General features: G+C 46.8%; 1 protein-coding gene across 3 annotated transcripts in view; it reads left to right on the forward strand.

Moving 5' to 3' along the window:
• DNAH14 (dynein axonemal heavy chain 14) overlaps nucleotides 1-25,243 on the forward strand; it is a 225,456-nt gene that overhangs the window by 17,307 nt on the left and 182,906 nt on the right. For all 3 annotated transcript variants that reach the window (XM_066595168.1, XM_066595169.1, XM_066595170.1), the window contains exons 9-12: nucleotides 3,713-3,839; nucleotides 4,521-4,652; nucleotides 20,030-20,274; nucleotides 21,176-21,251. In XM_066595168.1, coding sequence (XP_066451265.1) covers nucleotides 3,713-3,839; nucleotides 4,521-4,652; nucleotides 20,030-20,274; nucleotides 21,176-21,251 — 580 coding nt within the window. The remainder of the gene's footprint in view (nucleotides 1-3,712; nucleotides 3,840-4,520; nucleotides 4,653-20,029; nucleotides 20,275-21,175; nucleotides 21,252-25,243) is intronic.

Below are 25,243 nucleotides of genomic sequence, written 5' to 3' on the forward strand. Positions count from 1 at the left end.
AGTGTTCCCGCTCCTGAGCAGGTGTCATTGTAGTGGAGTGAGGAGGCTGGGAGGAAGGAGGAGCAGCAGACAGAGGATTCGGATTGGCAGCAGTGGACGGCGCAGAACTGCGGGTAGACGATAGGTTGCTCGAAGCACTTTCTGCCATCCAGGACAGGACCTGCTCACACTGCTCATTTTCTAATAACCGTCTCCCGCGTGGACCCATTAATTGGGCGATGAATGTGGGGACGCCAGAAACGTGCCTCTCTCCTAATCGCGCAGCAGACAGCTGCGACACACCTGGATCAGGAGCTTGGCCTGTGCCCACACCCTCAATTGGCCCTCCGCGTCCTCGGCCACGTCCACGTCCACGTCCTCTAGGCTTACCCCTACCCCTCAGCATGCTGTATTACCAGTGATTAGATTTCCCAGGCAGGAAATAAATTGGCGCAAGACTGCAGGCCAAATATAATTTTTGCCCTTTTTGGAAAACGAAAGGCCCCACTGCCTCTAGTGAATGAATTATCTAAGTTTAATAACTGTGCTGTGTCCCTGCTTATGTGTCACAGAACGTGAGGGTAGCAGAGTTATTAACTGTGGCAGAGCAGGTATTTTTTTTTCCCAATTAAGGAAAGCAAATGGCGAAGCCAGCAGTAAAGCGTAGCTGGGTGCGTATGATTTAGCAATGTTTTTCACGCAGCTCACACGTCTCCACAGGCGTAAGGACGGACACAGGCTGGACAAATAGATTTCTTTTCAGTTTTTTCCCACCAACAGGCAGCACTGCGTATATTCAATGAACCTGAGAAGTTTAATAACTGTGCTGTGTCCCTGCTTATGTGTCACAGAACGTGAGGGTAGCAGAGTTATTATAACTCTTGGAGAGCAGGTATTTTTTTTTCCCAATTAAGGAAAGCAAATGGCGAAGCCAGCAGTAAAGCGTAGCTGGGTGCGTCTGATTTAGCAATGTTTTTCACGCAGCTCACACGTCTCCACAGGCGTAAGGACGGACACAGGCTGGACAAATAGATTTCTTTTCAGTTTTTTCCCACCAACAGGCAGCACTGCGTATATTCAATGAACCTGAGAAGTTTAATAACTGTGCTGTGTCCCTGCTTATGTGTCACAGAACGTGAGGGTAGCAGAGTTATTAACTGTGGCAGAGCAGGTATTTTTTTTTCCCAATTAAGGAAAGCAAATGGCGAAGCCAGCAGTAAAGCGTAGCTGGCTGCGTATGATTTAGCAATGTTTTTCACGCAGCTCACACGTCTCCACAGGCGTAAGGACGGACACAGGCTGGACAAATAGATTTCTTTTCAGTTTTTTCCCACCAACAGGCAGCACTGCGTATATTCAATGAACCTGAGAAGTTTAATAACTGTGCTGTGTCCCTGCTTATGTGTCACAGAACGTGAGGGTAGCAGAGTTATTATAACTCTTGGAGAGCAGGTATTTTTTTTCCCAATTAAGGAAAGCAAATGGCGAACCCAGCAGTAAAGCGTAGCTGGCTGCGTATGATTTAGCAATGTTTTTCACGCAGCTCACACGTCTCCACAGGCGTAAGGACGGACACAGGCTGGACAAATAGATTTCTTTTCAGTTTTTTCCCACCAACAGGCAGCACTGCGTATATTCAATGAACCTGAGAAGTTTAATAACTGTGCTGTGTCCCTGCTTATGTGTCACAGAACGTGAGGGTAGCAGAGTTATTATAACTCTTGGAGAGCAGGTATTTTTTTTCCCAATTAAGGAAAGCAAATGGCGAACCCAGCAGTAAAGCGTAGCTGGCTGCGTATGATTTAGCAATGTTTTTCACGCAGCTCACACGTGTCCACCGCCCGTAAGGACGGACAGAGGCTGGACAAATAGATTTGTTTTCAGTTTTTTCCCACCAACAGGCAGCACTGCGTATATTCTATGAATAATAACTGTGTTGTGGCCCTGCCTATACAATTCTTTCCCTGCAGTATCAATGGAGGGTGGAATGCTCTGCAGAGGCGATTTTGAGAAGCCCAAAAAAAATGCAGCACAGCCAACAGCAGCCTGGACAGTACTGCACACGGATAAATATGGCCCTAGAAAGGACCGTTGAGGTTCTTGAAGGCTACACTCACTCCTAACACTCTCCCTGCCTATGCAGCACTTCTGTCCCTAATGCCAGGTGCAACGGTCTGCAGAGGCGATTTTGAGAAAAAAAAAATCCCACTGCTAACAGCAGCCAACACACAGCTATCAGTGGCCCTAATAAGGACCTTTGGGGGGTCTTGAAGCCTACACTAACTACCAATTCTTTCCCTACAGCAGCTCCGGTATAAACAGCACTGTCCCTCACTAACTCACACCGCATCTGAGGCGAGCCGCGGGAGGGGCCGACTTTTATATTAGGCGAACACCTGATCTCGCCAGCCACTCACAGCAGGGGGGTGGTATAGGGCTTAAACGTTGCAGGGGGAAGTTGTAATGCCTTCCCTGTCTTTCAATTGGCCAGAAAAGCGCGCTAACGTCTCAGGGAAGGAAGTGAAAGTAACCAGAACACCGCATGGTGTTCGTCACGAATAACGAACATCCCGAACACCCTAATATTCGCACGAATATCAAGCTCGGACGAACGCGTTCGCTCATCTCTAACTGCATTACTTATGTAGTGCGTTCTAGTAATTCTATGACTGCAGCCTACTAGACTGCCGGAGGCCGGGTCTAATAGGCTGAGTTACATGGCAGACATGGAGGCCTTTGTTGGCCTTCTGGCTGCCATAGGAATCCATTGGTACCTTGCGATCACACTATGGGGTACCAGTGGGTGACTGACAGAGCTCCCTTCTCCATTCATCAGCTTGACCCTTTCCAATCCAATTTATATCCCGATTTTCCTGGGGGCTTACTCTTTTTCTGCCATTATACAACGGTGCTATATGCTGGCTAAAGCCAGTACTGCATGAGGTGACACGTTGGATAGGCTGCGACAGCAGAGAGGCTGGCAATATACAGTAAGAGAACCCCGACGGATGTCTTCCAACATCGGAGCTGTACAGCCTTAAATCATAATGTCTTAAGACGTCAGACAATGGATTGCAAAGGGTTAAATGCTGCAGTTGCCATTAATTGTAGCATGTAAAAGGTTGAAACAGCTGGAATGTGAGGTTTCTCTACTCCCGGCAGTTAGAGCAGCAGCCTGGCTGTCAGTAGTCAGCTAAGCCATGGTTTTAAAAAACTGTATTTTTCTGACTATAAGACACAATTTTGAGCAGGATTAAATCTTGCTGTGAAACATCCGCACCTTATCGCCCAGAGGTGGGGGGGTCTGATAAATCCAGAGACCCTTGACCGCTGCCTTAATACTCCAGCAGTGCGCTGATCAATCATTGGGAGAACTCTGCAGCCATACATACCGCGGGTGTACACTCCTCCCTCTCCCGGCCCGGTCAGTCTCCTCTAGCAGATAAGGCTGGGGATCACTCACATATCTTCTCCGGGGAGCAGGTGCTCCTCTGTACATACAGGGACAGACAGCAGCAAAGATCAAAGGTCTTGCAGTAGCAGCACAACCATAGATGATGAATTAGGATTTTTTAAAAATAGATATAGAAAATGTAAAAAAAGCATCAAAAATTCTTGATTTATGATTTATACAAGAGGTTGTTTTCTGATGTCACTTTACCTTTAAGAGATATTTTTTATTACCAATATTTCGGAATCTTTGTCTGATACTTGTTGCACTATTGCTGTATAGGGCGCTGCTTCTCCGCCACCTGTTCCTTGCTGATGAGCTCTTCCAGGGCTGCCTGCTGTACCTCCAGACACTGTGTGAGGGCGCCATGACTATCCAACATGGAGATTTACCTATTTTACTTATTAAAGTAAGGAACCCGATTTATACAGATTTAACTAAAGGCAAGCATCTCCCAAAAGTAGATTATCCCCCGCCTAGCGATATAAAACTTTCTAGAAAAAATCTTTGTCAGCCATTTTCATTTATTGAACCAACAGAAAGTGAGGCCATGATGTTGTACATCTGCTTTTGCAGGGTCTTATCTATGGATGTCAAAGAGAAAGGGCCAGGGGTGGATGAGGAACTTAAAGGGATAGTCCAGGAATTCATCAAAATGACCACCATCCATGCAGCCTGTGTAAAACCGTCCTACGAAGGGTTGACTATCTCTAGACCAGAGTGGGACCTTGCACTACACAGGTAGTTCCTCTCAGGCTTACTATTCAACCAAAAAATGGCAAAACATTGTGGGGTTAGGCCCCACCCCAGGCCACGCCCACCCCTCCTCCGCTTGTCTAGAGATGAGCTCCTAGGATGGGCTTCCACAGGCTGCACAGATGGCAGCTATGTTGTTGAATTCCTGGACAACCCCTTTAAAGTAGCCTTGGAAAAAGGTCTAAAAGAGGCCTCCTATTGTAGATGTACCGGCCAAGTAGGCGGGGTCAGTAAACGTGTGTGAACACCTGCTGTCCCATCTCGTGGACTTGTCTCATCTCGTATGCAGGACTTCTGAATGACATTGGGTGTAATAAACTCTTCCTGTCCGCAGCTGGATCACTCGTGCACCTATTTCCTGAAGGACTTCTGTGACATTCAGAGCGAAGCGAGTGATAACGCCCTGACCAGACTGCAGGCGCTCAGAGAAACCCTGATTAAGGTTATCGCTCAAACGTTATTCAAGGTACAAGACTAGATTCTCCACCGCATGAAAAAGTTATAGTTTCACTAGAAGAAAATAAGATTGTTTTCTTTCAAGGTGCTGGTATATTAGGACAGGCCCTGTCCATGTGCTGTTTTAGGGGATCTGGATGTGATAGATGGGAGCGCTCCGCTCAGGAACCCCCATCATCTACATGCAATACTACACCTCTGCTGCAAGCAGCAGGACGACCCCTGCGGCGTAGTCCTTTCCCTGCGGCATAGTCATCTCCTTCTTACCTAAGGCCGCCTTCCCAAAAAACAAAAACCACTTGCGGCTGAGAATCTGTTCAGCCGTGGCAGCCAGTGGAAGGACAATCTACCCGATAAGGTCGTCAAGATTGAGTGGCTATTGTCAGGCATAGCTGGGCGGAATTTTTTGTTACGTGGGAACACACCCTAACTTTCTGTTGGGGCAGTTGCTCTGATTCATTGATCAGCGGACCACATGCTCAGAATCATTACAGAGAGGAGGGTCTTATAAGTTCACCTCTCTTTAAATACTGTTGGCTTCTGCAGTATGGTGCGGTTGATAGCTGTAAAAACATGCGTTCTATCCAGGATTCCATATTCTAGTTCTAAGTAACTTGTTCTAGTCCAGTCTTGTCTAGTCAAGTCACAGTGCAACACCCAAGAAGGGTGACCCTGGGCACCTGGCTAACGTGAAGAGCTGGGAGGGATAAGTGCTGGCTTGTCACAGCGGCACTTACCAGGCTCTGGTCCTGGAAGGATAACACAGCCAAAACCAGAGTAGGATCACAGACCGGCTTCAACACCCCTAGGTTGGGGAATGCCAATAAACAGGTTGATAGGGGTAGTGCGGTAGTACGTATCACTCCACCAGTGACGCCACCGTTCCCACACACTGGTATGCTACGCGGCCGAGAAAAGAACACAGGGACTTGTGTATAGTACTCCGGGTCCCCAGGAACGGTTAGGGCCCTGTATAACTTTTACTGTATAATAAACTTTTACAACAGGTAATGCAGGTACAGTTCTCTTTAAGTAGCAGCAAGTTAGAGCTCAGTGGTCAGGAGGATACACAGGATGAAAACCGGCCCTACAGTCCACATTATCTGTACAGCACTGGATTGGAAGCACTCCAGAGGAGGAAGGGGTCACTCCACAGTCTCAGGCAGACAATTACTAACACAAAAGGCTGAAGCATTAAACACCCCGTATGGCAAGTGCGTGAGTGTAACTCAGTAAAGTACCTCTGTGCGGTGATCCTGATGTTGGACAGCGGCACAGGAACAGCCTGCAGTGTGAACTGGTACCTGCTCAGAATTATTGTAGGGCTCTCTCTCTCTTGATGGTGGGACTCACTCCATTCACATGCACACTCCAAAAGCTATGGGATATCGCTCCTCTTCCTCTATCTTCATCTATATGGAAGCTGAAGGTGCTTCTATGTGGCTCTTTGTTAGCACTCTCTTGGGTCCCCGAACAAGATGGCACTTACAGATTGAAGACAGAACTCTGCTTTCTGCTCTTATGCGCTCACATTTATACCTTCACTCAGACCGCATGACATGACAAACTGATACATCTACATGCAGACAAGGATTTTATTACTGTTAACGTCTCAAGCGCCACAGCTGTGCAACACACACTGGATATGACAAGACAAGCTTAGCACAGTGCATCTACATAGGGCAAAACTTGGATGACATTTATGGAGGGGACCAGGATGGTGTTCTGGGCCACTACAACAGCATTGCCAAGGAGAATGTCAGTATATAAGCAAAGTCAATGGGGACACACCTAAAATATAACTTTTAATAGGATAAAACTAAAAATTTAGGTCTAAAATAACAAAAATAACAAATCACACAAAAAGAGTCCAGGTTACTCAACATGCTATCCTAGACCAATTTGTTAGCAGATCGTAAGCTCATGGGAGACTGCATTGATCAGATACAAATAGACAGTGAAATTACGGAAACCGTCAATTAGCATACTGAAATCAAATGCCTGTAATGGGCCGAAGCTGAAGTGTGTATGTATGTGGATGACTGTTGTGAGTGAGTCTTGTGTGTGTATCCCTTTAGCTGCGTGTGACATGGTTGAGAGACTTGGGTAGTTTTGGAGGCGGAGTTTAGAGTAGGGAGTTGAGGAAATTTAGTCGGAGGAGGTGGACGTGCCTGCGCTAAGCTGAGCATGGAGTAACGGTTCTCCTGCCACAGAAAAAGAAGGGAAACAACTTAAGAAGCCTGAGAGCAAAATAAGAAACTTGAGTGAATGCTGTTAATAAGTCGAGAGTTCATACCCCATGGACAGTCTATCAGATAACTGAGACTGCAGACATTCAGAGTTCGGAGGGAAGAGTGTCTCCTAGTAAGAGTGTAAAGATGAAGGTGTGGGAGAAAATCTGTAAAAAAGATTGTGGATTCCGCACAATTTATTACCCAATGAAGAATCAATGCTTTAGAGTTGTGAGTAAAGTGCAGCCCTGAACCTCCGGTTGTTTTTCCGCAATATTCATGACTGGATTGTAAACTCTTTATTTGGCGCCGTGTGAATAGCGGCCTTGAAGAGCCACTGGCGTCACGTGATATTCATATTTTCCACTGCTACGTTTATGTACTGTGAGCGGCTGAGCTAGGCCTAGATGGCGCTGCTGGTAGGAGAGATCGCAGAGCCACCCGTGACATCCATCTTGGCTTCCCCATGGTCTTTCCCATCATGGCAGGCCTTCCGCGAGCGGAAACCACAGTTCGTTTCCGCTTGTGGACATGAAGGATCATTTTACCATAGCATGCTATGGAGACTTATTGCTGCGGAATCTGGAGCGGAATGCCCCCTCTGGACATTGGGCCTTAGCTCAAGCTCAGTCTTCAAGTAAAATAGCTCATATATGAAGATGCCAACAATCTCTAAACGTCTAGAAAGTCTGAAACTATAGTGATGAAAAATGACTGAATAGCCTGAAGTTGAACCGCTTTAGATGGCCTCAACCATTTGGTGAAAAAAAGACTCAATAGTTCCAGAGTTAAATGGCTCAGTGATGAAAAAAGACTAGATGGGCCCAAGCGCAATGATTCTAGACAGCCCCAAGCGCAATGATTCTAGACAGCCCCAAGCGCAATGATTCTAGACAGCCCCAAGCGCAATGATTCTAGACAGCCCCAAGCGCAATAGCTCAGCCTAGGTTAGACAGCTCAAGTTCAATAGTTCTAGATCGCCTAAAGTTAAACAGCCAGTATGCCAGAAAGACATCCGGTTTAAATAGCCCAGCAGCCGCCACTCATTTACAGGGGCTTGGCTTCACCAACCAATAGGTGACAGCTGTGCGAGAACACAAGGAAAGGCCGATGTAGAAAAGATGTGCCGAAAGAATCTCACCGCGCACGCACCGAAACACTTCTGCGCTGCAGCGAAAGAATGTAGGAGTGAAGAGGGCTAAATACTGATACATATGCCCCTAGTGGCGAAAATACAAAATATGTTTTGCTCTGAAAAAAGACAAATCACAGCCTCTAGGAACAGTGAAATAAGACAAGACTGTCAGAGGAATAGCCATAAGTCAAAGTGCAGTAGAGGGACAGATATCCTGGGACATATAATGAAGGTGATTAATATCATACAAGCAAGTGGAGTAAAATGAGAAAAAAAATGAAAATCCACCATCTTTTGGTGTGTCTTGTTTCTGCAACAAAAACGACACGATAACTTAATTCTATGGGTCGGTACGATTACTACGATACCAAACTTATATAGTTGGTTTTTTGCCGCACTACATTTTTTTTCAAAGTCATTTTAATTTTTTAAACAATTTTCTGCTGGCGCAATAACTTTTTTATCTTTCCGTTGACATAGCTGTGTGAGGGCTCATTTTTTGCGGCATGTCCTGTAGTTTGCGTTTGTACCATTTTGAAATACATATGCCTTTTTGATCACTTTTTATTGCATTTTTTTTTTTTGGAGACGGGGTGACCAGCAAAGTGCATTTATGGCTTTTTTTTCTGACGATGTGCATCGTGCGGGCTAAATAGAACAGACTTTTACGGTCTCGGGGATACCAAATATATATTTTGCTTTTATGATTTAGATTCTTTTATTATACATATGTCAAAAGGAGGGGTGTAAACTTTTATAACTTTTTTTTTATAATTTAGTAAAACTTTAATGATCTTGTTTTTACTTTTTTTCTTTTAGTCCCCAGAAGGGACAACAATTTGCGATGCTTTGATCACTCCTGCAGTACGATGTAATACCACAGCATTACATCATACGTTGATTGGGGAGGGTGTGGCCTAACAAGCGTTTTGCCAGGACAGCCCTTGGGCCATTCAGAAGGCCCCCGGCTGCCATGACACCCGCATAGCTCCCTGCGATCTCATCGGAGGATTTAAATGATGCTGTCAGAATCGACAGTGGCATTTAAAGGGTTAACAGCTCTGATCAGCCCTGCAGCTGATTGGAGCTGTTGCCGCCGGGTATTGGCTGTAAGAAACAGCCAGCAACCACACTCGATCAAGAGAGATTGCCCCACGATCTTTCTTCATATATACCCTAATGCTGCAGGATGTAAATGTATGTCCTACAGCAAGAAGGGGTTAAAGGCTTCAGATACGACTCTCTCTGTATAACCACGTTTTAAAAATCTATTCTTCATATGTATCGATTCCATCCTGAAGCAATCATCATCAGTACAATTCCTCCTTAATCTAAGGGATTGACATTTGGGGATCGAGGTGTTTAGAGCTTGTTGGTATTTGCATATTTGAGCTATTTTACTTGGGGAGTGAGCTTGGGCTTGATGTGCCGATCCGAGGTCGCCTTAGTTCACAGCTTCCATGCTTCCCATTCTATTTGCCAGATGTAGGAACATGCTCATCTTTCAGGATTTGGAAATTCACCTGCAGCGGGCTTCCTATTTGCACTCTGGGGGGCGCATTAGATTTCAGTAAACTTATTGACCATTTCTGTAATTTCTCCGTCTTCTTGTATCTGATCAATGCGGTCTCCCATGAGCTTACAATCTACTAACAGATTGGTCTAGGATTGCATGCTTAGCAACCTGGATTCTGTTTATCTGATTTGGTTTTTTTTGTTATATTGGCCTTTAGTTTTTTAGTTTTATTCTATCAAAAGTTATATTTCAGGGGTGTCCCCAGTGACTAGTTTTGTCTAGTTTGTTATTTCAACGTGTTTTGCTCCATGTTTTTTTAGTCCAGTCTTGTCTCATCTCTACAGTCAGTGTATCTTTCTCCTCACTATTGCATTCACTATTCTGTTGGTGGAGTCACTGTGTACATACATTACTTATCCTGTACTGATCCTGAGTTATATCCTGTATTATACTCCAGAGCTGCACTCACTATTCTGATGGTGGAGTCACTGTGTACATACATTACTTATCCTGTACTGATCCTGAGTTATATCCTGTATTATACCCCAGAGCTGCACTCACTATTCTGCTGGTGGAGTCACTGTGTACATACATTACTTATCCTGTACTGATCCCGAGTTACATCCTGTATTATACACCAGAGCTGCACTCACTATTCTGCTGGTGGAGTCACTGTGTACATACATTACTTATCCTGTACTGCTCTTGGGTTACATCTTGTATTATACTTCAGAGCTGCACTCACTATTCTGCTGCTGGAGTCACTGTGTACATACATTACTTATCCTGTACTCATCCTGAGTTCCATCCTGTATTATACTCCAGAGCTGCACTCACTATTCTGCTGGTGGAGTCACTGTGTACATACATTACTTATCCTGTACTCATCCTGAGTTCCATCCTGTATTATACTCCAGAGCTGCACTCACTAGTCTGCTGGTGGAGTCACTGTGTACATACATTACTTATCCTGTACTCATCCTGAGTTCCATCCTGTATTATACTCCAGAGCTGCACTCACTATTCTGCTGGTGGAGTCACTGTGTACATACATTACTTATCCTGTACTGATCCTGAGTTACATCCTGTAGATCTTTTTTATTATAAAAGTGAAAAACATAACAATAAACAGAACATTAAATATCGCTCACTTGGCATAAGGCATAAACATAAAACAAAAACAAATTATCACTTGTTATCTGTACTTTGCCTTACTTCAGGACAAAGGAACAAAACCAAAAGGTCCATCTGGTCCAAATAATATATACAGCACACTTGCACCAACGTACACTCCAAAACTCTACTCACTCATCCTCACCAATACATATACACTACATACTACATATAACAGTATACCCACATGTAAGAAAACATCCCTAACTCACAGGATCCAGCCTGAAATCCCAAAAAGGAAGAAAGAAAACTTGAGTAATAAACGAAAATTCCACGCCAAAACAATTATATAATAATTACAATAGTACTAACAACAAAAAGTAATAATAATAACAAGAACAACCCAATACCCTTTTTTTGGTCCTTTTTTATATATATATATATATATATATATATATATATATATATATATATATATATATATATATATATATATATAATTTTTTTATTTTTTTATTTTACATTTTAATAATTTTTTTTTTTTTTTTTTTGTGATGTCCACCACCTAAGGAATAAAACCTTACATAATCCTAAACTAAGCCTATAAACAGACAAAACCACCACCACCCCAAACAAGACCCCTATGGTGCAGCCTGGGAGCCACGCCTGCATCCCAAGTCCATGCTCAATGTCTATGTCCAGGACGAGCCAAGCTGCACCAGAATACACGCCCTGCCCGCCGCAGCCTGAGGGCCACGCCCGCACCAACAGTCCGTGCCCAATGTTCATTGTCCGGGACGTGTGAAGCTACGGCTGAGGCATAAATCCTCCCCCTCCCCCCAATAAGCCCCCACCCAACCTATCTAAAACCCCTAACCCTATATACAAAACAAAACATATGACATCTCTTTATACTACACAACTACAAACCAACACTACATATTAGTACCCGAAAGCCTAAGGTTCAGTTACCTGCAACCGTACATACTTTATCTTTGACCGAAAACAAAAACTCTACTAGTGTCACACTCAGCCCTCCACAAGGACTGGATATGGTAAGCCGGGCACCGACCACATAGAGAAAAACTATCCCTATAGTTAATCTGTCCCTACAATGTCCCTACTCCTTCCCTAAAACTTACCCTCAGAGAAACTGTCCCTACCTCTCCCTATTCTGTCCCTACAAAGACCCTAACAATAAGAAAACTGTCCCTAAAACTGTTCATAGGAGAGAGGCCTTAGTCGTGCCCAACCTCTCATAATCCAGAGAGCGCACCTTCACCAGGTCACCCAGGATGTTCCTATTCACCTCATCCACGGGGAGGACTTTCTCTTCCGTCGACACTAAACACCGTGCATTCCAAATGTGAAACCTGACCACTAGGCTGACTAAGAATAAAGTGCACCGGTCCCTGCCACCAAGGTCCCTGAATGCCCCATAGACCCATTCCGCATACGAGAGGCGTGCCAACCTGGGCCAACCAATGGAGGCTCCCACCCGATTGTATACCTCTGTATTAAAGGGACACTGAAGCAGGAAATGCTCCATGCTTTCCAGCACATCGCTGCACTCCTGGCGGGGACAACCCCTATCCACCAGCGGCCTGCTCTTCAAGTTGCCCCTTACATACAGTCTCCCGTGGAAACAGCGCCAAGTCAAGTCCCAAAACTTCAAGGGGATCCTGTCAGAATTCAATAAACGTAACCCTCCCTCCAGGTCCCGACTTGGGCAGTCCTTGAGCGCCAGGGGCTTCTGGAAATGGGTCAACAGAACCCTCTTATCGAGGAGTTTCCTCGACAGAGTTCTGATCTCCCACATCCCCAGACCCCACCGACGTATCATCTTCAGAACCACGGTAGCGTAAGCCGGAAAATGCCCGTGCGGCGTGTGAAGATCCTTCACTCGCCCTCCAGTCTCCCATTCCTGGAAGAAAGGCTGAAGCCATCCCCAAGAGGAGAATACCCACGGAGGAGCCCTCTCTTGCTAGAGGTTGCCTATATTGATCTTAACAAAGGTGTTTACAAGAAATACTACGGGGTTGACCATAGATAACCCGCCTAGTCTCCTCGTGTGATATGTGACATCTCTCCTAATTAGGTTCAACCTGTTCCCCCACAAGATTAGGAAGAACAGGTTGTAGACCCGGGTCCAGAGAGGCTCTGGCAAAATGCATACGCTGCCCAGGTAGATGAATAAAGGGAGCAGGTATGTTTTGATCAGGTTAACCCTTTCCCGAAGGGTCAAAGACCAATCCTTCCACTGGGCCACCTTCTGAGTGGCACCATCGAGCCTTACCACCCAGGTAACCTCCTTGGCCGAATTTGATGCCGAGAACTTTAGCCGAGTCCTGGGGCACTGGAAGGGTGTCTGGGAGACCAAATGTAGGATCTCCCCTTCCTAACCAGAGACTTTCGCACTTATCCCAGTTGATGCCGGACCCAGATGCTTCCGAGTAGCGATCCACCTCTGCCATCACGTACTCTGCCTCCCCTCTCGAGGACACAAAGACGGTGACGTCATCAGCGTATGCTGCCACCCTGAGGGTGGCTTCCGGCACCGTCCGATCCATCCCGACCCCCGCCATAGGCCCACCATCAATCCTCCTAAGGAAGGGATCAATGGCAAACACATACAGCAAGGGGCTCAGAGGACAACCCTGACAGACGCCAAACCCAACCTGAAATGGGTGGCCGACCCAACCGTTCACTAGCGGGAAAATCTCAGCCCCCCGCATACAATGTCCTGAGCCAATTGACAAACCCCACTGGCAGGCCATACCTCAGAAGAACAGACCAGAGGTACTCGTGATTAACCCGATCAAACGCTTTGGCCTGATCCAAGGACAGCAGGTACCCCTCCCAGTGACCAGCCCTACCCTGCTCCACTGCCTCCCGGACACCTAGAACAGCACTAAAGGTGCTACGGCCTGGAACAGAGCAATGCTGGGCGCCCGAGAGGAGCCGGGGTGCAAACTTGACCAGCCGATTAAACAGCACTTTTGCCAGAACCTTCCTGTCGGTATTGAGAAGCGCTATGGGACGCCAGTTCTCAATACGGCTCGAGTCTTTACCCTTTGACAGAAGGATCAAAGCCGACCTCCTCATTGATCTAGGCAGAGTGCCCGAGGAAAGACACTCATTGAAAACCTCAGTCAAGAGGGGACTCAAGAGGTCCTTAAAGGTCTTGTAGTACTCAGATGTTAAGCCATCCGGTCCTGGCGATTTTTTTTTTTTTGAGCGCAAGCCCATCAATCGCCAGTTTAACTTCCTCTGCGTTGATCTCTTCTGTCAAAACATTAGGGGAGATGTCATCCCCTGGCTCAGGAACAGCTTCATCCAGGTAAGCTGACATCACATCTCAATCTAGATCCCTCTTTCTCAAAAGGTGCGAGTAGAAGGATCTGACGACTTCCAGAATCCCTGATCTGGACCTGTTCAGAGATCCCATACTGTCGATCAGTCCAGTCACAACTTTACGATTCACTGACATCTTGCAGTTTCTGTAAGGGTCAGGCGAGTGGTACTTCCCGAAATCCCTCTCAAAAACCAAAGATGCGTGCCTATTATACTGGCACCCTTTGAGCAAAGACTTCACTCTGGAGATATCCTCTCGGATACCTCCAGTCGAGACAAGATGTTCGAATTTCCTCCTCAGGCCCTGATAAAGACGGTACTTACTCAGGCTCCTGAGGCTAGAGAGCTGGCGGAAGAACCTCGCTGCCCTGATCTTGAACATCTTCCACCACTCTGACTTACTGCTACAAAGATCCAGTAATGGTACCTGGCTCTGCAGAAAATCCTCAAAGGACTGTCTTATCTCTGCTTCCTCCAGGAGTGACGAATTCAGCCTCCATAAGCCTCTGCCCATCCGGGGGGTCTCTGCAACATTCAGGGAAAACAAAATCAGACAGTGGTCAGAGAATTCCACCTCAACAACAGATACTGGTGAAGAGATGGCTTCCTCCTTCAAATAAAACCTGTCTATTCTAGACCTGCTCTCGCCTCTATAATAGGTGAACCCCTCATGGCCTGGGGTGTGTCGGATGTGGACATCCACCAGGCAGGCTTCACTAGCTATGCTATTAAGCGCGACGCTATCATAAGTCAGCTTACCTAGGGAGCCTCCCCTCTCATGGGTCCTCGTGACTGCGTTAAAGTCACCCCCAAAGATCACCTACCGACTGGTAAAAAGGTATGGCTTGATACTCATAAAGAGATCCTTGCGGTCCTGCTTGGCTTGGGGACCGTAGATGTTGATTAGCCGAAGCTCTTGTCCCTTCATGAGAACATCTAGGATCAGGCACCTCCCTATTTCTAACTCGATAACCCGTCGGCATTCAACCGCTGCGGTAAAAAGCACCCCCACTCCGCTATATGGCTCGGCCGCAAGAGACCAGTAAGATGGACCAGATCTCTATTCCCTCCTTGCCTTATGCACAGCTGCCAAATTTGGCAGCCTGGTCTCTTGCAAAAATAAAATGTCGGCTTCAACGCGGCCAAGGAAATCAAAGGCCGCAAATCTAGCCATATCAGACTTAATTCTGGCAACATTAATGGATGCCAGCGTCAACGGAGCGGGTGCCGCAATCATTGGTGATCAAGTTAGATGGCTTTCTTCTTCCCACCCCCCTTCTCCTCAGGGTCTGAGGATGACCCCTTGCCACGGTTTTTGCTTATTGAAAGGTCCAGAGCAAGGGGCTCCTCGACCCTGTCCTCCTTGCCGTGGGGCTTCAGGCCAGCCTTCCCCTTGGAGGTTACTGAACCCTCACAAGAGATAGACTCAGCGCCCCCTGTTGGTCTCACCTTTGTCCTAGGCACCTCACTGTCTGCCTCCTCTGAAGAAGAGGAGAGAGTTTGGAACCTATTGGAGAGCTCGAAAAGAGGAGAGTTGGGATTACCTTTCTGCCTCTGGCCTCGTGTAGGAAAAGTTTTCCTTTAAGTCTTTTTTTCCTTTCCCGGTTCCCTGCTTGCATTTTTTCTTTCACTACTCCTTGTCATCCCCACCCACACTAGTATAGTGGGAGGAATCTGAAGAAGTGGCAGCCTCCTCCCTTTGGATCCTCCTGACCTCCTCATCCAATTCCCTGTCCTGTTCCCTGGAGCCTCAGCTACATGATTTGCATCCAGAGCAGGGGCCAGCATTGACCCACCTGCCTCCTGAGTTTCCACCAGCTCCCTGCTCCTTCTGCGCTTTTCTTGGCGCCTCAGCTTGGCAGCTCCAGCATGCTTGTTCCTCCTTGGCTCCGGGGCTCCATCGCCTCTGCTGGTCCCCTGTACTGCAGAGGCAACCTCACGGCTCTCCTCCTCTGGGGTGAAAGAGCGTGGATAGCGACTGAATGAGTGACCGAGGTCACCACACAGGTGACACCTAATCTCTGCACAAGATGCCGCAAGATGACCTACCTCGCCACACAGAGCGCACTTGATGACTTTACAGGCGGCACTCAAATGTGTGAGGTCGCCACACTTGTGACAAAGCTTCGGCTGCCCCTGGTAGAAGGCCAAGATACGATCCCGACCGAGGAAGGCCGCAGATGGTATGTGGGCCACCGAGTTCGCTGAACGCTTTAGTTTCACCATAAACGTCCAGGCTCCTGACCAGATGCCGTGTTCGTCCCGGTTCTTATTGGGCATGTCTACCACCTTACCATAACGACTTAGCCAAGTCATAATATCAAAACAAGAGAGGGACTCGTTATGAGTCAAAACGGTCACTCTCTTGACTCCAGTCTGGCGGGTTACTACTCGTGCAGCGAAACCGCACCAGCCGGGCTCGTTCTTAATCAACTCGTAGTTCCCCCAAATGAGCTCAGGGCCCTCTGGGTGAGCAAAGCTGATGTCGAACTCAGACGTTCCGTAAAGATGGATCAAGGCCTAGATGTCATTCGCCCTGAACCCCATCTTTAGCAGAAGCTCTACCACCTTACTCCTTGAGGGGCATGCATCATCGCCTCTCCACTGAAGACGAGCCACATTCCTACGGCCAATGTCCTGCCCGGTTGTCGGCAGGGACCATACGGTCTCTCCCTTTTGCTTTCGGAAGGCACCGAGTCCATAGAGACAAATCCACTACTCTACCCCCTACATTTATCAAGCTCTCCCCCCTCCCCAAGGCCTCCAGGAGGTGCTACTGCAAAACGCTGTCCCCAGAGCCCAAAGACAAGGAGGACGCCTCTCCCCTCCCTCCAGCAGCGACACTGGTATATACCTTCTACCAGATGTTGACGCCGCTGGAGGGGCGACTGGATCCTGACCCACCCCCTGACTACCCTCCAAAGCCCCACCCACCTGTACACAAGAGGACGTACTAACCAGGGAATCGGGGACACCTGTAGTTCCCAGGGTCCCTGCAGGAGCAGGGGCAACAGGGGTAACTGGGGTACCAACAGCCACATCCGTTATCTCACTCACATCTGCATTAGCTGCTGGAACAGGACCCATTTTACCTTTACCCTTATTTTTCCCTTTCTGCCCAGAGGGCAAGTCCATGGCACCTCCAGTGGGTGGCTGAAGATGCACACCAGCAGCTTCCGTATCTGGCCTTTCAACATTTCTCTTGGTTTTGGTGGCTGTAGCTCCGCCCACCTAAGCCACTCTGGGAGTTGTAGTTCTTCCAACTTTACTTCCCACAACAGGCAAATGTTTACCATGGGTGGGAGGATTGGCAGACCCGGCCACCACCCACTGCGCCCCCTCTGCACCTGAAAGGCGCTTTAGGGACACAGGGGGGACAGCCAAGCCACCACAGGTGAGACCTGGCGCCGGATCACCCCCCCCCCCTCCCACTGGGACGTGACCACCAGCGCCAGCACCTCTAGACTGGCTGTGACCCTTCGCTTTCCCAACGCTCTTCTCTACCTCCTTTACTCCTCCATTCCCACTAATGGCACAAGCGGGCTTGGAGTTTTGGGCCACATTAAACCTCTCTACCCCAGTCCCCAACACCGGACCCACCACAGAGCCCGGGACTAGGAGCTCAGGGTTACCACTCTGGTCTGACTTTGCAGCGAAACCAGAGTGCTTAGTGACATAAACAAATTTTTCTTGAATATATGTTTTTTCCTTTCTCCTCCTCTTCTTGCTAGATGTTTCTGGGGGCAAATCCTTTCCAAATTAGAAGGACTGCAGCCTCTCTGGGGACTCTTGCAGCTGAATCTGCCGCATTATTAGCGCCCCCTCTACACCGCTGCTGCAGCTGTCATCTGTGTCCTCCCAGGTCAGATTCGCCCGACGTGGGGGGCAGGCTGACCTGTTCAGCTGGGATGCTGGGCCCAGTAGCCCCACCTGGAAGTGATGATTGCCGCTCACCGAACACCCAGCTCGCCCATCCTAAGCACTGTCAGATTCTCCCGAGCTGCTGCTTGAGTGCCTGGCAGAGCGCTCTTTAATTCTACAGCTGCTCACCGACGCCATCTTGCTAAACCTCTCATCGTTTAACAGTTTCTCTTTGAAAGGTCCACTTCTTTGCAGTATTTTTTCCCTTTCTTCTTTATAAAAGTCAATAGCCTCCTCACAGGCTTTAATCTGCCGTGATATGGCCAATTTCCTAGTACGGGATCTGGCCCGCTCTGCATCATAGCGGGCAATGCGCAGCTCCTGCCTATATTCATTCAGCTGCCTCCCGACATTCCCATAGTCCTTCATATATTTGGCAATACGGGTTGCCACATCCGTCGCCGACTCGCCCTCCTTGCGATCAGTCCAACTTGCCTGCGTACGTTGTTTTTCAGCATGGTCCTCTACTCTCTTCCTCTGGCAGTGAGTCATCTTAGGCTCCTCCAGGGGGAGTCAGGGTGACGTTGCTGCCACTCGGACCAGATGTTCTCCCCTCCTGGGGTGCAGTCCTCCCTCCCCCCGACTGAAACCAGAAGGAGGAGGTCCGGGACTCCATGGCTGGAGCAAGCCCAGCACCTGTAGCCTTTGCTGGGTATGTTCTCCTCTCACTGGTGACCACACCCTGGATCTTGCAGAGCTCTCAAACACCCAACCTTCTCCAGAGATGCACTCACTATTCTGCTGGTGGAGTCACTGTGTACATACATTACTTATCCTGTACCGATCCTGAGTTACGTCCTGTATTCTACTCCAGAGCTGCACTCACTATTCTGCTAGTAGGCACTGTGTACATACATTACTTATCCTGTACTGATCCTGAGTTACATCCTGTATTATACTCCAGAGCTGCACTCACTATTCTGCTGGTGTAATCACTGTGCACTTTAAGTTCTGGGGGTATCTGAATACTGGTAGACACTATTCGGGTACTGGTATATCTTGTCTCCACTGGAAGCTAGGGGTGTCTCCCTGCTGTTACCCTGCATGCCGCTGCTGTACATGTTGCCACCCCCACCCCCCGCTCGCGCCGAGGACATGTTGCCAAGGACATTAACAGCGGCGCAGTAGGGCAGTGAAGAAGGGAGCACACCAGCCCACTGGGGACACTGACAACGGGGGAACAGTCCCGACGGTGGACACTGACAGCGGCGCAGCAGGTAGGGAAGACACTGGCCTCCCACTGCAGTGTAGAGGGGTAGACGCCGGCCCGCCGCTGGACCCTGACAGCGGGGGAGCAGTCCCGCCGGTGCACACTGTCAGGGCTAAGAGGGAAGATCGGCAGGAAAAGGTGAGGGGCCAGCATCAGCCACTCAGGAGCTTGAGGCATTCCCTATGTTCTGCAAGACTAACCCATTTCTCCACACAGGACAAACCCTTGTCTCTGCCCATATTTCCAGTGGAGACAAGATACACCAGTACCCACTATTCATATCCAAGAGAGGTGACTGCTGCGTTGTGTCGTTGAGTGTCCAGCCGGTATCCTTACAATCTCCTCTGTCGTGTCCACCGTAGTAAACAGGCACAGACTGCAACATCTCAGCAGTTACAGGATGGGTCCGCGTAACAGCTTATGTGGACATATTCATGTAACTGCAAAGCACAGTTCCCTCCTGCACACAGCTGTATCGCAGCTCTGTTTAAGCTCTGATTTGTATGAAACTGTAATATGACCCCATAGAAGTCTTTGGGGCCCTACTACTGGAGGTTTGCACGCTCCATCGGATGCCATGTAGCCAAAGTATAGCTTCTAGGGAAGAAGATTCTGTACTGTACAGAGAGACCATATGGCAGCACATTAAGTGCCTACAGCTCTGTAGTAGGGAACCATAGGGATTACAAGTGCCACCGTACAAGCCCCGAGCATGCAGCTTTGCATGACATCCTATGATGTGGGTTCTGCAGGCAAATCTGCAAGTGTTATACCGCTGAAGCAAATCTAATTCCTCCATTAAACAGCTGCGGATAACCATTATACACATTAACATAGAACTAGAGTTGTACAAAACCACATATAACCGATGGTGTGCATCAGTGATGTGTAACTCTTCACATTCCAGGTGGCCGAGGCTGTTGGCTTGAAGGACCCTTTCTTATCTAAATCCACTAAGAAGCCAAATTACACAGAGCAGTCTGAATGGAGGAATCTGCAGGAGCGGTTTAGGAGATTTCTCACCCTGGTCGACTGCCTCTTCCAAGAGATGCTACGATCCATCGCCTCCAACTCCGTCCAGATGCTCCTCAGATTCTTAGAAGCTTCCAGCAAGGCGACATCAGCAGAAGAGAAAAAGAAAGACAAATTAAGGTCTTTGATACGAAAGGGTCTAAACCTCTGCTAATTAACTATAGCTAAAGAATTCTGTAGAACCGCATAAACATTCCGCAGATGATCTCTACACGTGGTAACATATACAGCACACTGTATTTTACTCTAGAGCTGAATTTACTATTCTGCTGGTGGAGTCACTGTGTACATACATTACTTATCCTGTACTGATTCTGAGTTACATCCTGTATTATACTCCAGAGCTGCACTCACTATTCTGCTGGTGGGGTCACTGTGTACATACATTACTTATCCTGTACCAGAGCTGCACTCACTATTCTGCTGGTGGAGTCACTGTGTACATACATTACTTATCCTGTACTGATTCTGAGTTACATCCTGTATTATACTCCACAGCTGCACCCACTATTCTGCTGGTGGAGTCACTGTGTATATCAATTACTTATCCTGTAGTGCTCCTGATATACATCCTGTATTATACTCCAGAGCTGCTCTCACTATTCTGCTGTTGGAGTCACTGTGTACATACATTACTTATCCTGTACTGATCCTGAGTTGCATCCTGTATTATACTCCAGAGCTGCACTCGCTATTCTGCTGGTGGAGTCAGTGTACATACATTATCCCATACTGATCTCTATACATGATTGCATATGCATGCTTTAACTTGACATTTTTGATGACATGTCAATTTAAAGTTTGTTACATTGGTAATGCATAGCCTGTTGCTGCCATTTATCCTTTAATGTGGCTTATTAGGGAGTATGGGTAGTGGATTCAGCTACAAAAAAAATTTTCATCGCCTTTACAACGCTAACTCATATTACAACTTCTCTTAACCACACCCACTTTTATACTGTACACAAAGTTCTAAAAATAGTAATTTATATGTATTTTCTGTAACCATTATTTGCTTTAGAAGCAGTGAGGACAAAAACCTGAAAATGTCTGATGTAGTCCAGCAAATGGACACTTCACCTCCGGATATTACAAAGGTAAGTTACATAGAATTTTCATATTACAGAAGTCAAAAATGCTATTGAATGCTTACAAGATGAATATGGTGAATTGATTAAGAATGATGTTGAGAAGGCCGAACTTATTTTGTATCTGTTTTCTCTCAGAAAGTTGATAGAACATCAATTAAGCTTCCCTGTGCTATTAAGGGAATAAAGAAATGCAGGCTATCTATAAGCAGAGAGATGGTGAGGGAAAACACAGCTAATGTAAATTAATTCAAGTCTCAAGGTCCAGAGGACTTACATCCTAGTGTCAGGACAGGGTCCGGGATACTGGAAGTCCAGGACGACAACTCGGTTGCAGTCCCTACACTCAACTAGGGAAGCGGGACACGGGAGACAAACAATAGAATGGTCAGCCTATCCGGGTCGGCGATAGGAGGGTATGCAGTACAAAGGGGTCAGGCAAAAACGAAGTCAAGTCCAGAAAGCAGAAAGTCAGAAAGCTGGGGCTACAACAGGAGGCAAACAATTCGGGGGGGCAGCTGGAAGACCAAACTAACACTGGCAACCATTTGCACACACAGACAAGTTTAAATCCTGTCCGAGCTCCCGCCCCGGCAGCTGATTGGGGCGGGGAGTCTGACAACCACCGGGAACACCCAGCCATGCTGGGGACCCTGCCCCCAGCCCTGCGGAAGGCGAAGAAGATGAGTGCTGGGTTGCCATGGAGCCGAGGTTCCTAGCAACCCGGCGGCGGGGAGGAGCCTGGTGGCCAGGGGGCATGACAAGGATTGGGGCTCCCCTGCGCCGCATGGCAGCTGCCTGTGTGACCGGACTGGCGCAAGGGAACGGACCTGCGAGCTGCCGGTCCTGACACATAGGATACTAAAGGAAGCAGTGGAGGTAATTGCTGAACCACTCGCCACAATCTTTGAAAATTCATGGAGAACAGGAGAAGTCCCAAAAAATTGGAAGAGGGCAAATGTTGTCCGTATCTTCAAAAAAGGGAAGAAGATGGATCCAGGAAACTACAGGCCTGTAAGCCTGATTTCTATAGTGGGAAAGATCTTTGTACAAATTATTAAACAGCATGTATGCAAGTACTTGGATAAAAATTGAGTAATTAACCAGAAACAGCATGGGTTTGTAACAAACAAGTCATGCCAGACGAATCTAATTTCCTTTTATGACAGAATCACCGACTGGGTTGATCAAGGAAATGCAGTGGTTATAATAGATCTTGACTTTAGTAAAGCATTTGACAAAGTATCTCATACCATACTTACTGAAAAAAATGACCAAATATGGGATTGATGAGGCAACTATTAGGTAGATTCACAACTGGCTGAGTGATCGTACTCAAAGAGTGGTCATAAATGGCTGCACATCCAAGTGGAAGAATGTATCAAGTGGGGTACTACAAGGCTCTGTCCTAGGCCCAGTGTTGTTCAACATTTTTATAAATGATCTGGAGGAGGGATTTGATGGGAAACGGATCAAATTTGCTGATGACTTAAAGCTAGGAGGGATAGCTAACACTAGGGAAGAGAGGGAGAGTATTCAAAAAGATCTAGGAAAACTTGTACATTGAGCAGCGACTAACAGAATGGTATTTAACAAGGAGAAATGCAAAATCCTATATCTGAAAAATGAAACAAAAGCACATACAGAATAGGAGGAATTAGGCTAAGCAGCAGCACATGTGAAAAAGACTTGGGTATACTAACAGCTGCTAGACTGAACATGAGTGAACAATGTGATGCAGCAGCTAAAAAGGCAAACACAATCCTGGGATGTATTAATAGAAGCATAACGTCTAGATCACGGGAGGTCATTATCCCCCTCTAGTCTTCCTTAGTCAGACCTCATCTAGAATACTGTGTCCAGTTCTAGGCACCCCACTTTAAAAAAGACATAGACAAACTGGAACAAGTTCAGAGAAGAGTTACCAGGATGGTGAGCGGTCTGCAAATCATGTCCTATGAGGAACGGTAAAAGGATCTGGGAATGTTTAGCTTGCAAAAAAGAAGGCTGAGAGGAGACTTAATAGCTGTCTACAAATATCTGAAGGGCTGTCACAATACAGAGGGATTAGCCCTATTCTCGTTTGCACAAGGAAAGACCAGAAGCAATGGGATGAAAATGAAAGAGAGCAGACACAAAATAACCATATATACTCGAGTATAAGCCGAGTTTTTCATCACAAGAAAATGTGCTGAAAAAGTCCCCCCTGGGCTTATACTCGAGTGAAGTAACAAAAAAAAAACAAAAAAAAAAAAAAGCCAATCGCAGCCGGCACTCGATCATTCACAGCCATTCAGTGACTTACATCACTGAATGGCTGTGATTGGTTTCTCAAGCATCGGCTGTGATTGGCCGGTGCTCGATCCAATCACAGCGCTTAGTTACACAGCACTGACGGTGGGGGAATTCAAAACCAAGCCAGGGAGATGACAGCAGGGAAAAGACTGAAGCAGCTTTTCGCACCGCCGGGGAGAGCATCGCGCCAGGGACACAGACGCCGGCTGAGAGGGGAGTATTGCGTTTAGTTTTTTTTTTTACCCAGTATATACTTGAGTATAGCTAGGCTTATACTCAAATCAATAAGTTTTACCAGTTTTTTGTGGTAAAACGTATTGAATCGGCCTATACTCGGTTCGGCTAATACTCGAGTATATACGGTAGATATTTAAAAAAAAACTTTCTGATAGTGAGGGTGATGAATGAGTGGAACAGGTTACCACAGGAGGTGGTGAATTCTCCTTCAATGGAAGTGATCAAACAAAGGCTGGACAAACATTTGCGTGGGATGATTTAGCGAATCCTGCACTGAGCAGGGGATTGGACCCGATGACCCTGGAGGTCCCTTCCAACTTTACCATTCTAGGATTCTATATAAAATTAATTGACATAAAGAGTGGAGTCACTGTGTACATACATTACTTATCCTGTACTGATCCTGAGTTACATCCTGTATTATACTCCAGAGCTGCACTCACTATTCTGCTGGTGGAGTCACTGTGTACATACATTACTTATCCTGTACTGATCCTGAGTTACATCCTGTATTATACCCCAGAGCTGCACTCACTATTCTGCTGGTGGAGTCACTGTGTACATACATTACTTATCCTGTACTGATCCTGAGTTACATCCTGTATTATACTCCAGAGCTGCACTCACTATTCTGCTGGTGGAGTCACTGTGTACATACATTACTTATCCTGTACTGACCCTGAGTTACATCCTGTATTATACTCCAGAGCTGCACTCACTATCCTGCTGGTGGAGTCACTGTGTACATACATTACTTATCCTGTATTGCTCCTGAGTTACATCCTGTATTATACCCCAGAGCTGCACTCACTATTCTGCTGGTGGAGTCACTGTGTACATACATTACTTATCCTGTACTGATCCTGAGTTACATCCTGTATTATACTCCAGAGCTGCACTCACTATTGTGCTGATGGAGTCACTATGTACATACATTACTTATCCTGTACTGCTCCTGAGTTACATCCTGTAGATCTTTTATTATAAAAGTATAAAACATAACAATAAAAGCAAACTGTAACAAGAGTAAATAATAATAATACAACCGTATACAGAGATAAGGCCCTTCACCCAGAGTCCATGGTCCACAAACAAAAGAAAACCCCATGTCTGGACTCCCCTCCCCCCTGCTGTACACTCGCACACACACTCAACACAATATACCTAAAAGAAGAGCATCCAGCTATCCAGAAGATAAAACTAAAACTAAAACTACAGGTCCAGCCGTACCGCACTGAAACATCATAAACAAAATTAGGCAATAACGTAAACATAACATATATATATACCAATAATTAACTAAATATGAAAATAAAGACCAAGCCAACCGGCATACAAAAATAACTAAAGAAATTGTTTTTCAATTTTTTTTTAATTTTTTTTTTGGTCCCCAGTGCAGCTCGGGGGCCATGCCTGCTCCACCAGTCCGTGCCCAGAGTTCTAAAGTTCAGGACGTGCCAAGCTACACC

This window comes from Eleutherodactylus coqui, chromosome 3, assembly GCF_035609145.1.
Source record: "Eleutherodactylus coqui strain aEleCoq1 chromosome 3, aEleCoq1.hap1, whole genome shotgun sequence".
In the NCBI taxonomy this organism is placed as follows: Eukaryota; Metazoa; Chordata; class Amphibia; order Anura; family Eleutherodactylidae; genus Eleutherodactylus; species Eleutherodactylus coqui.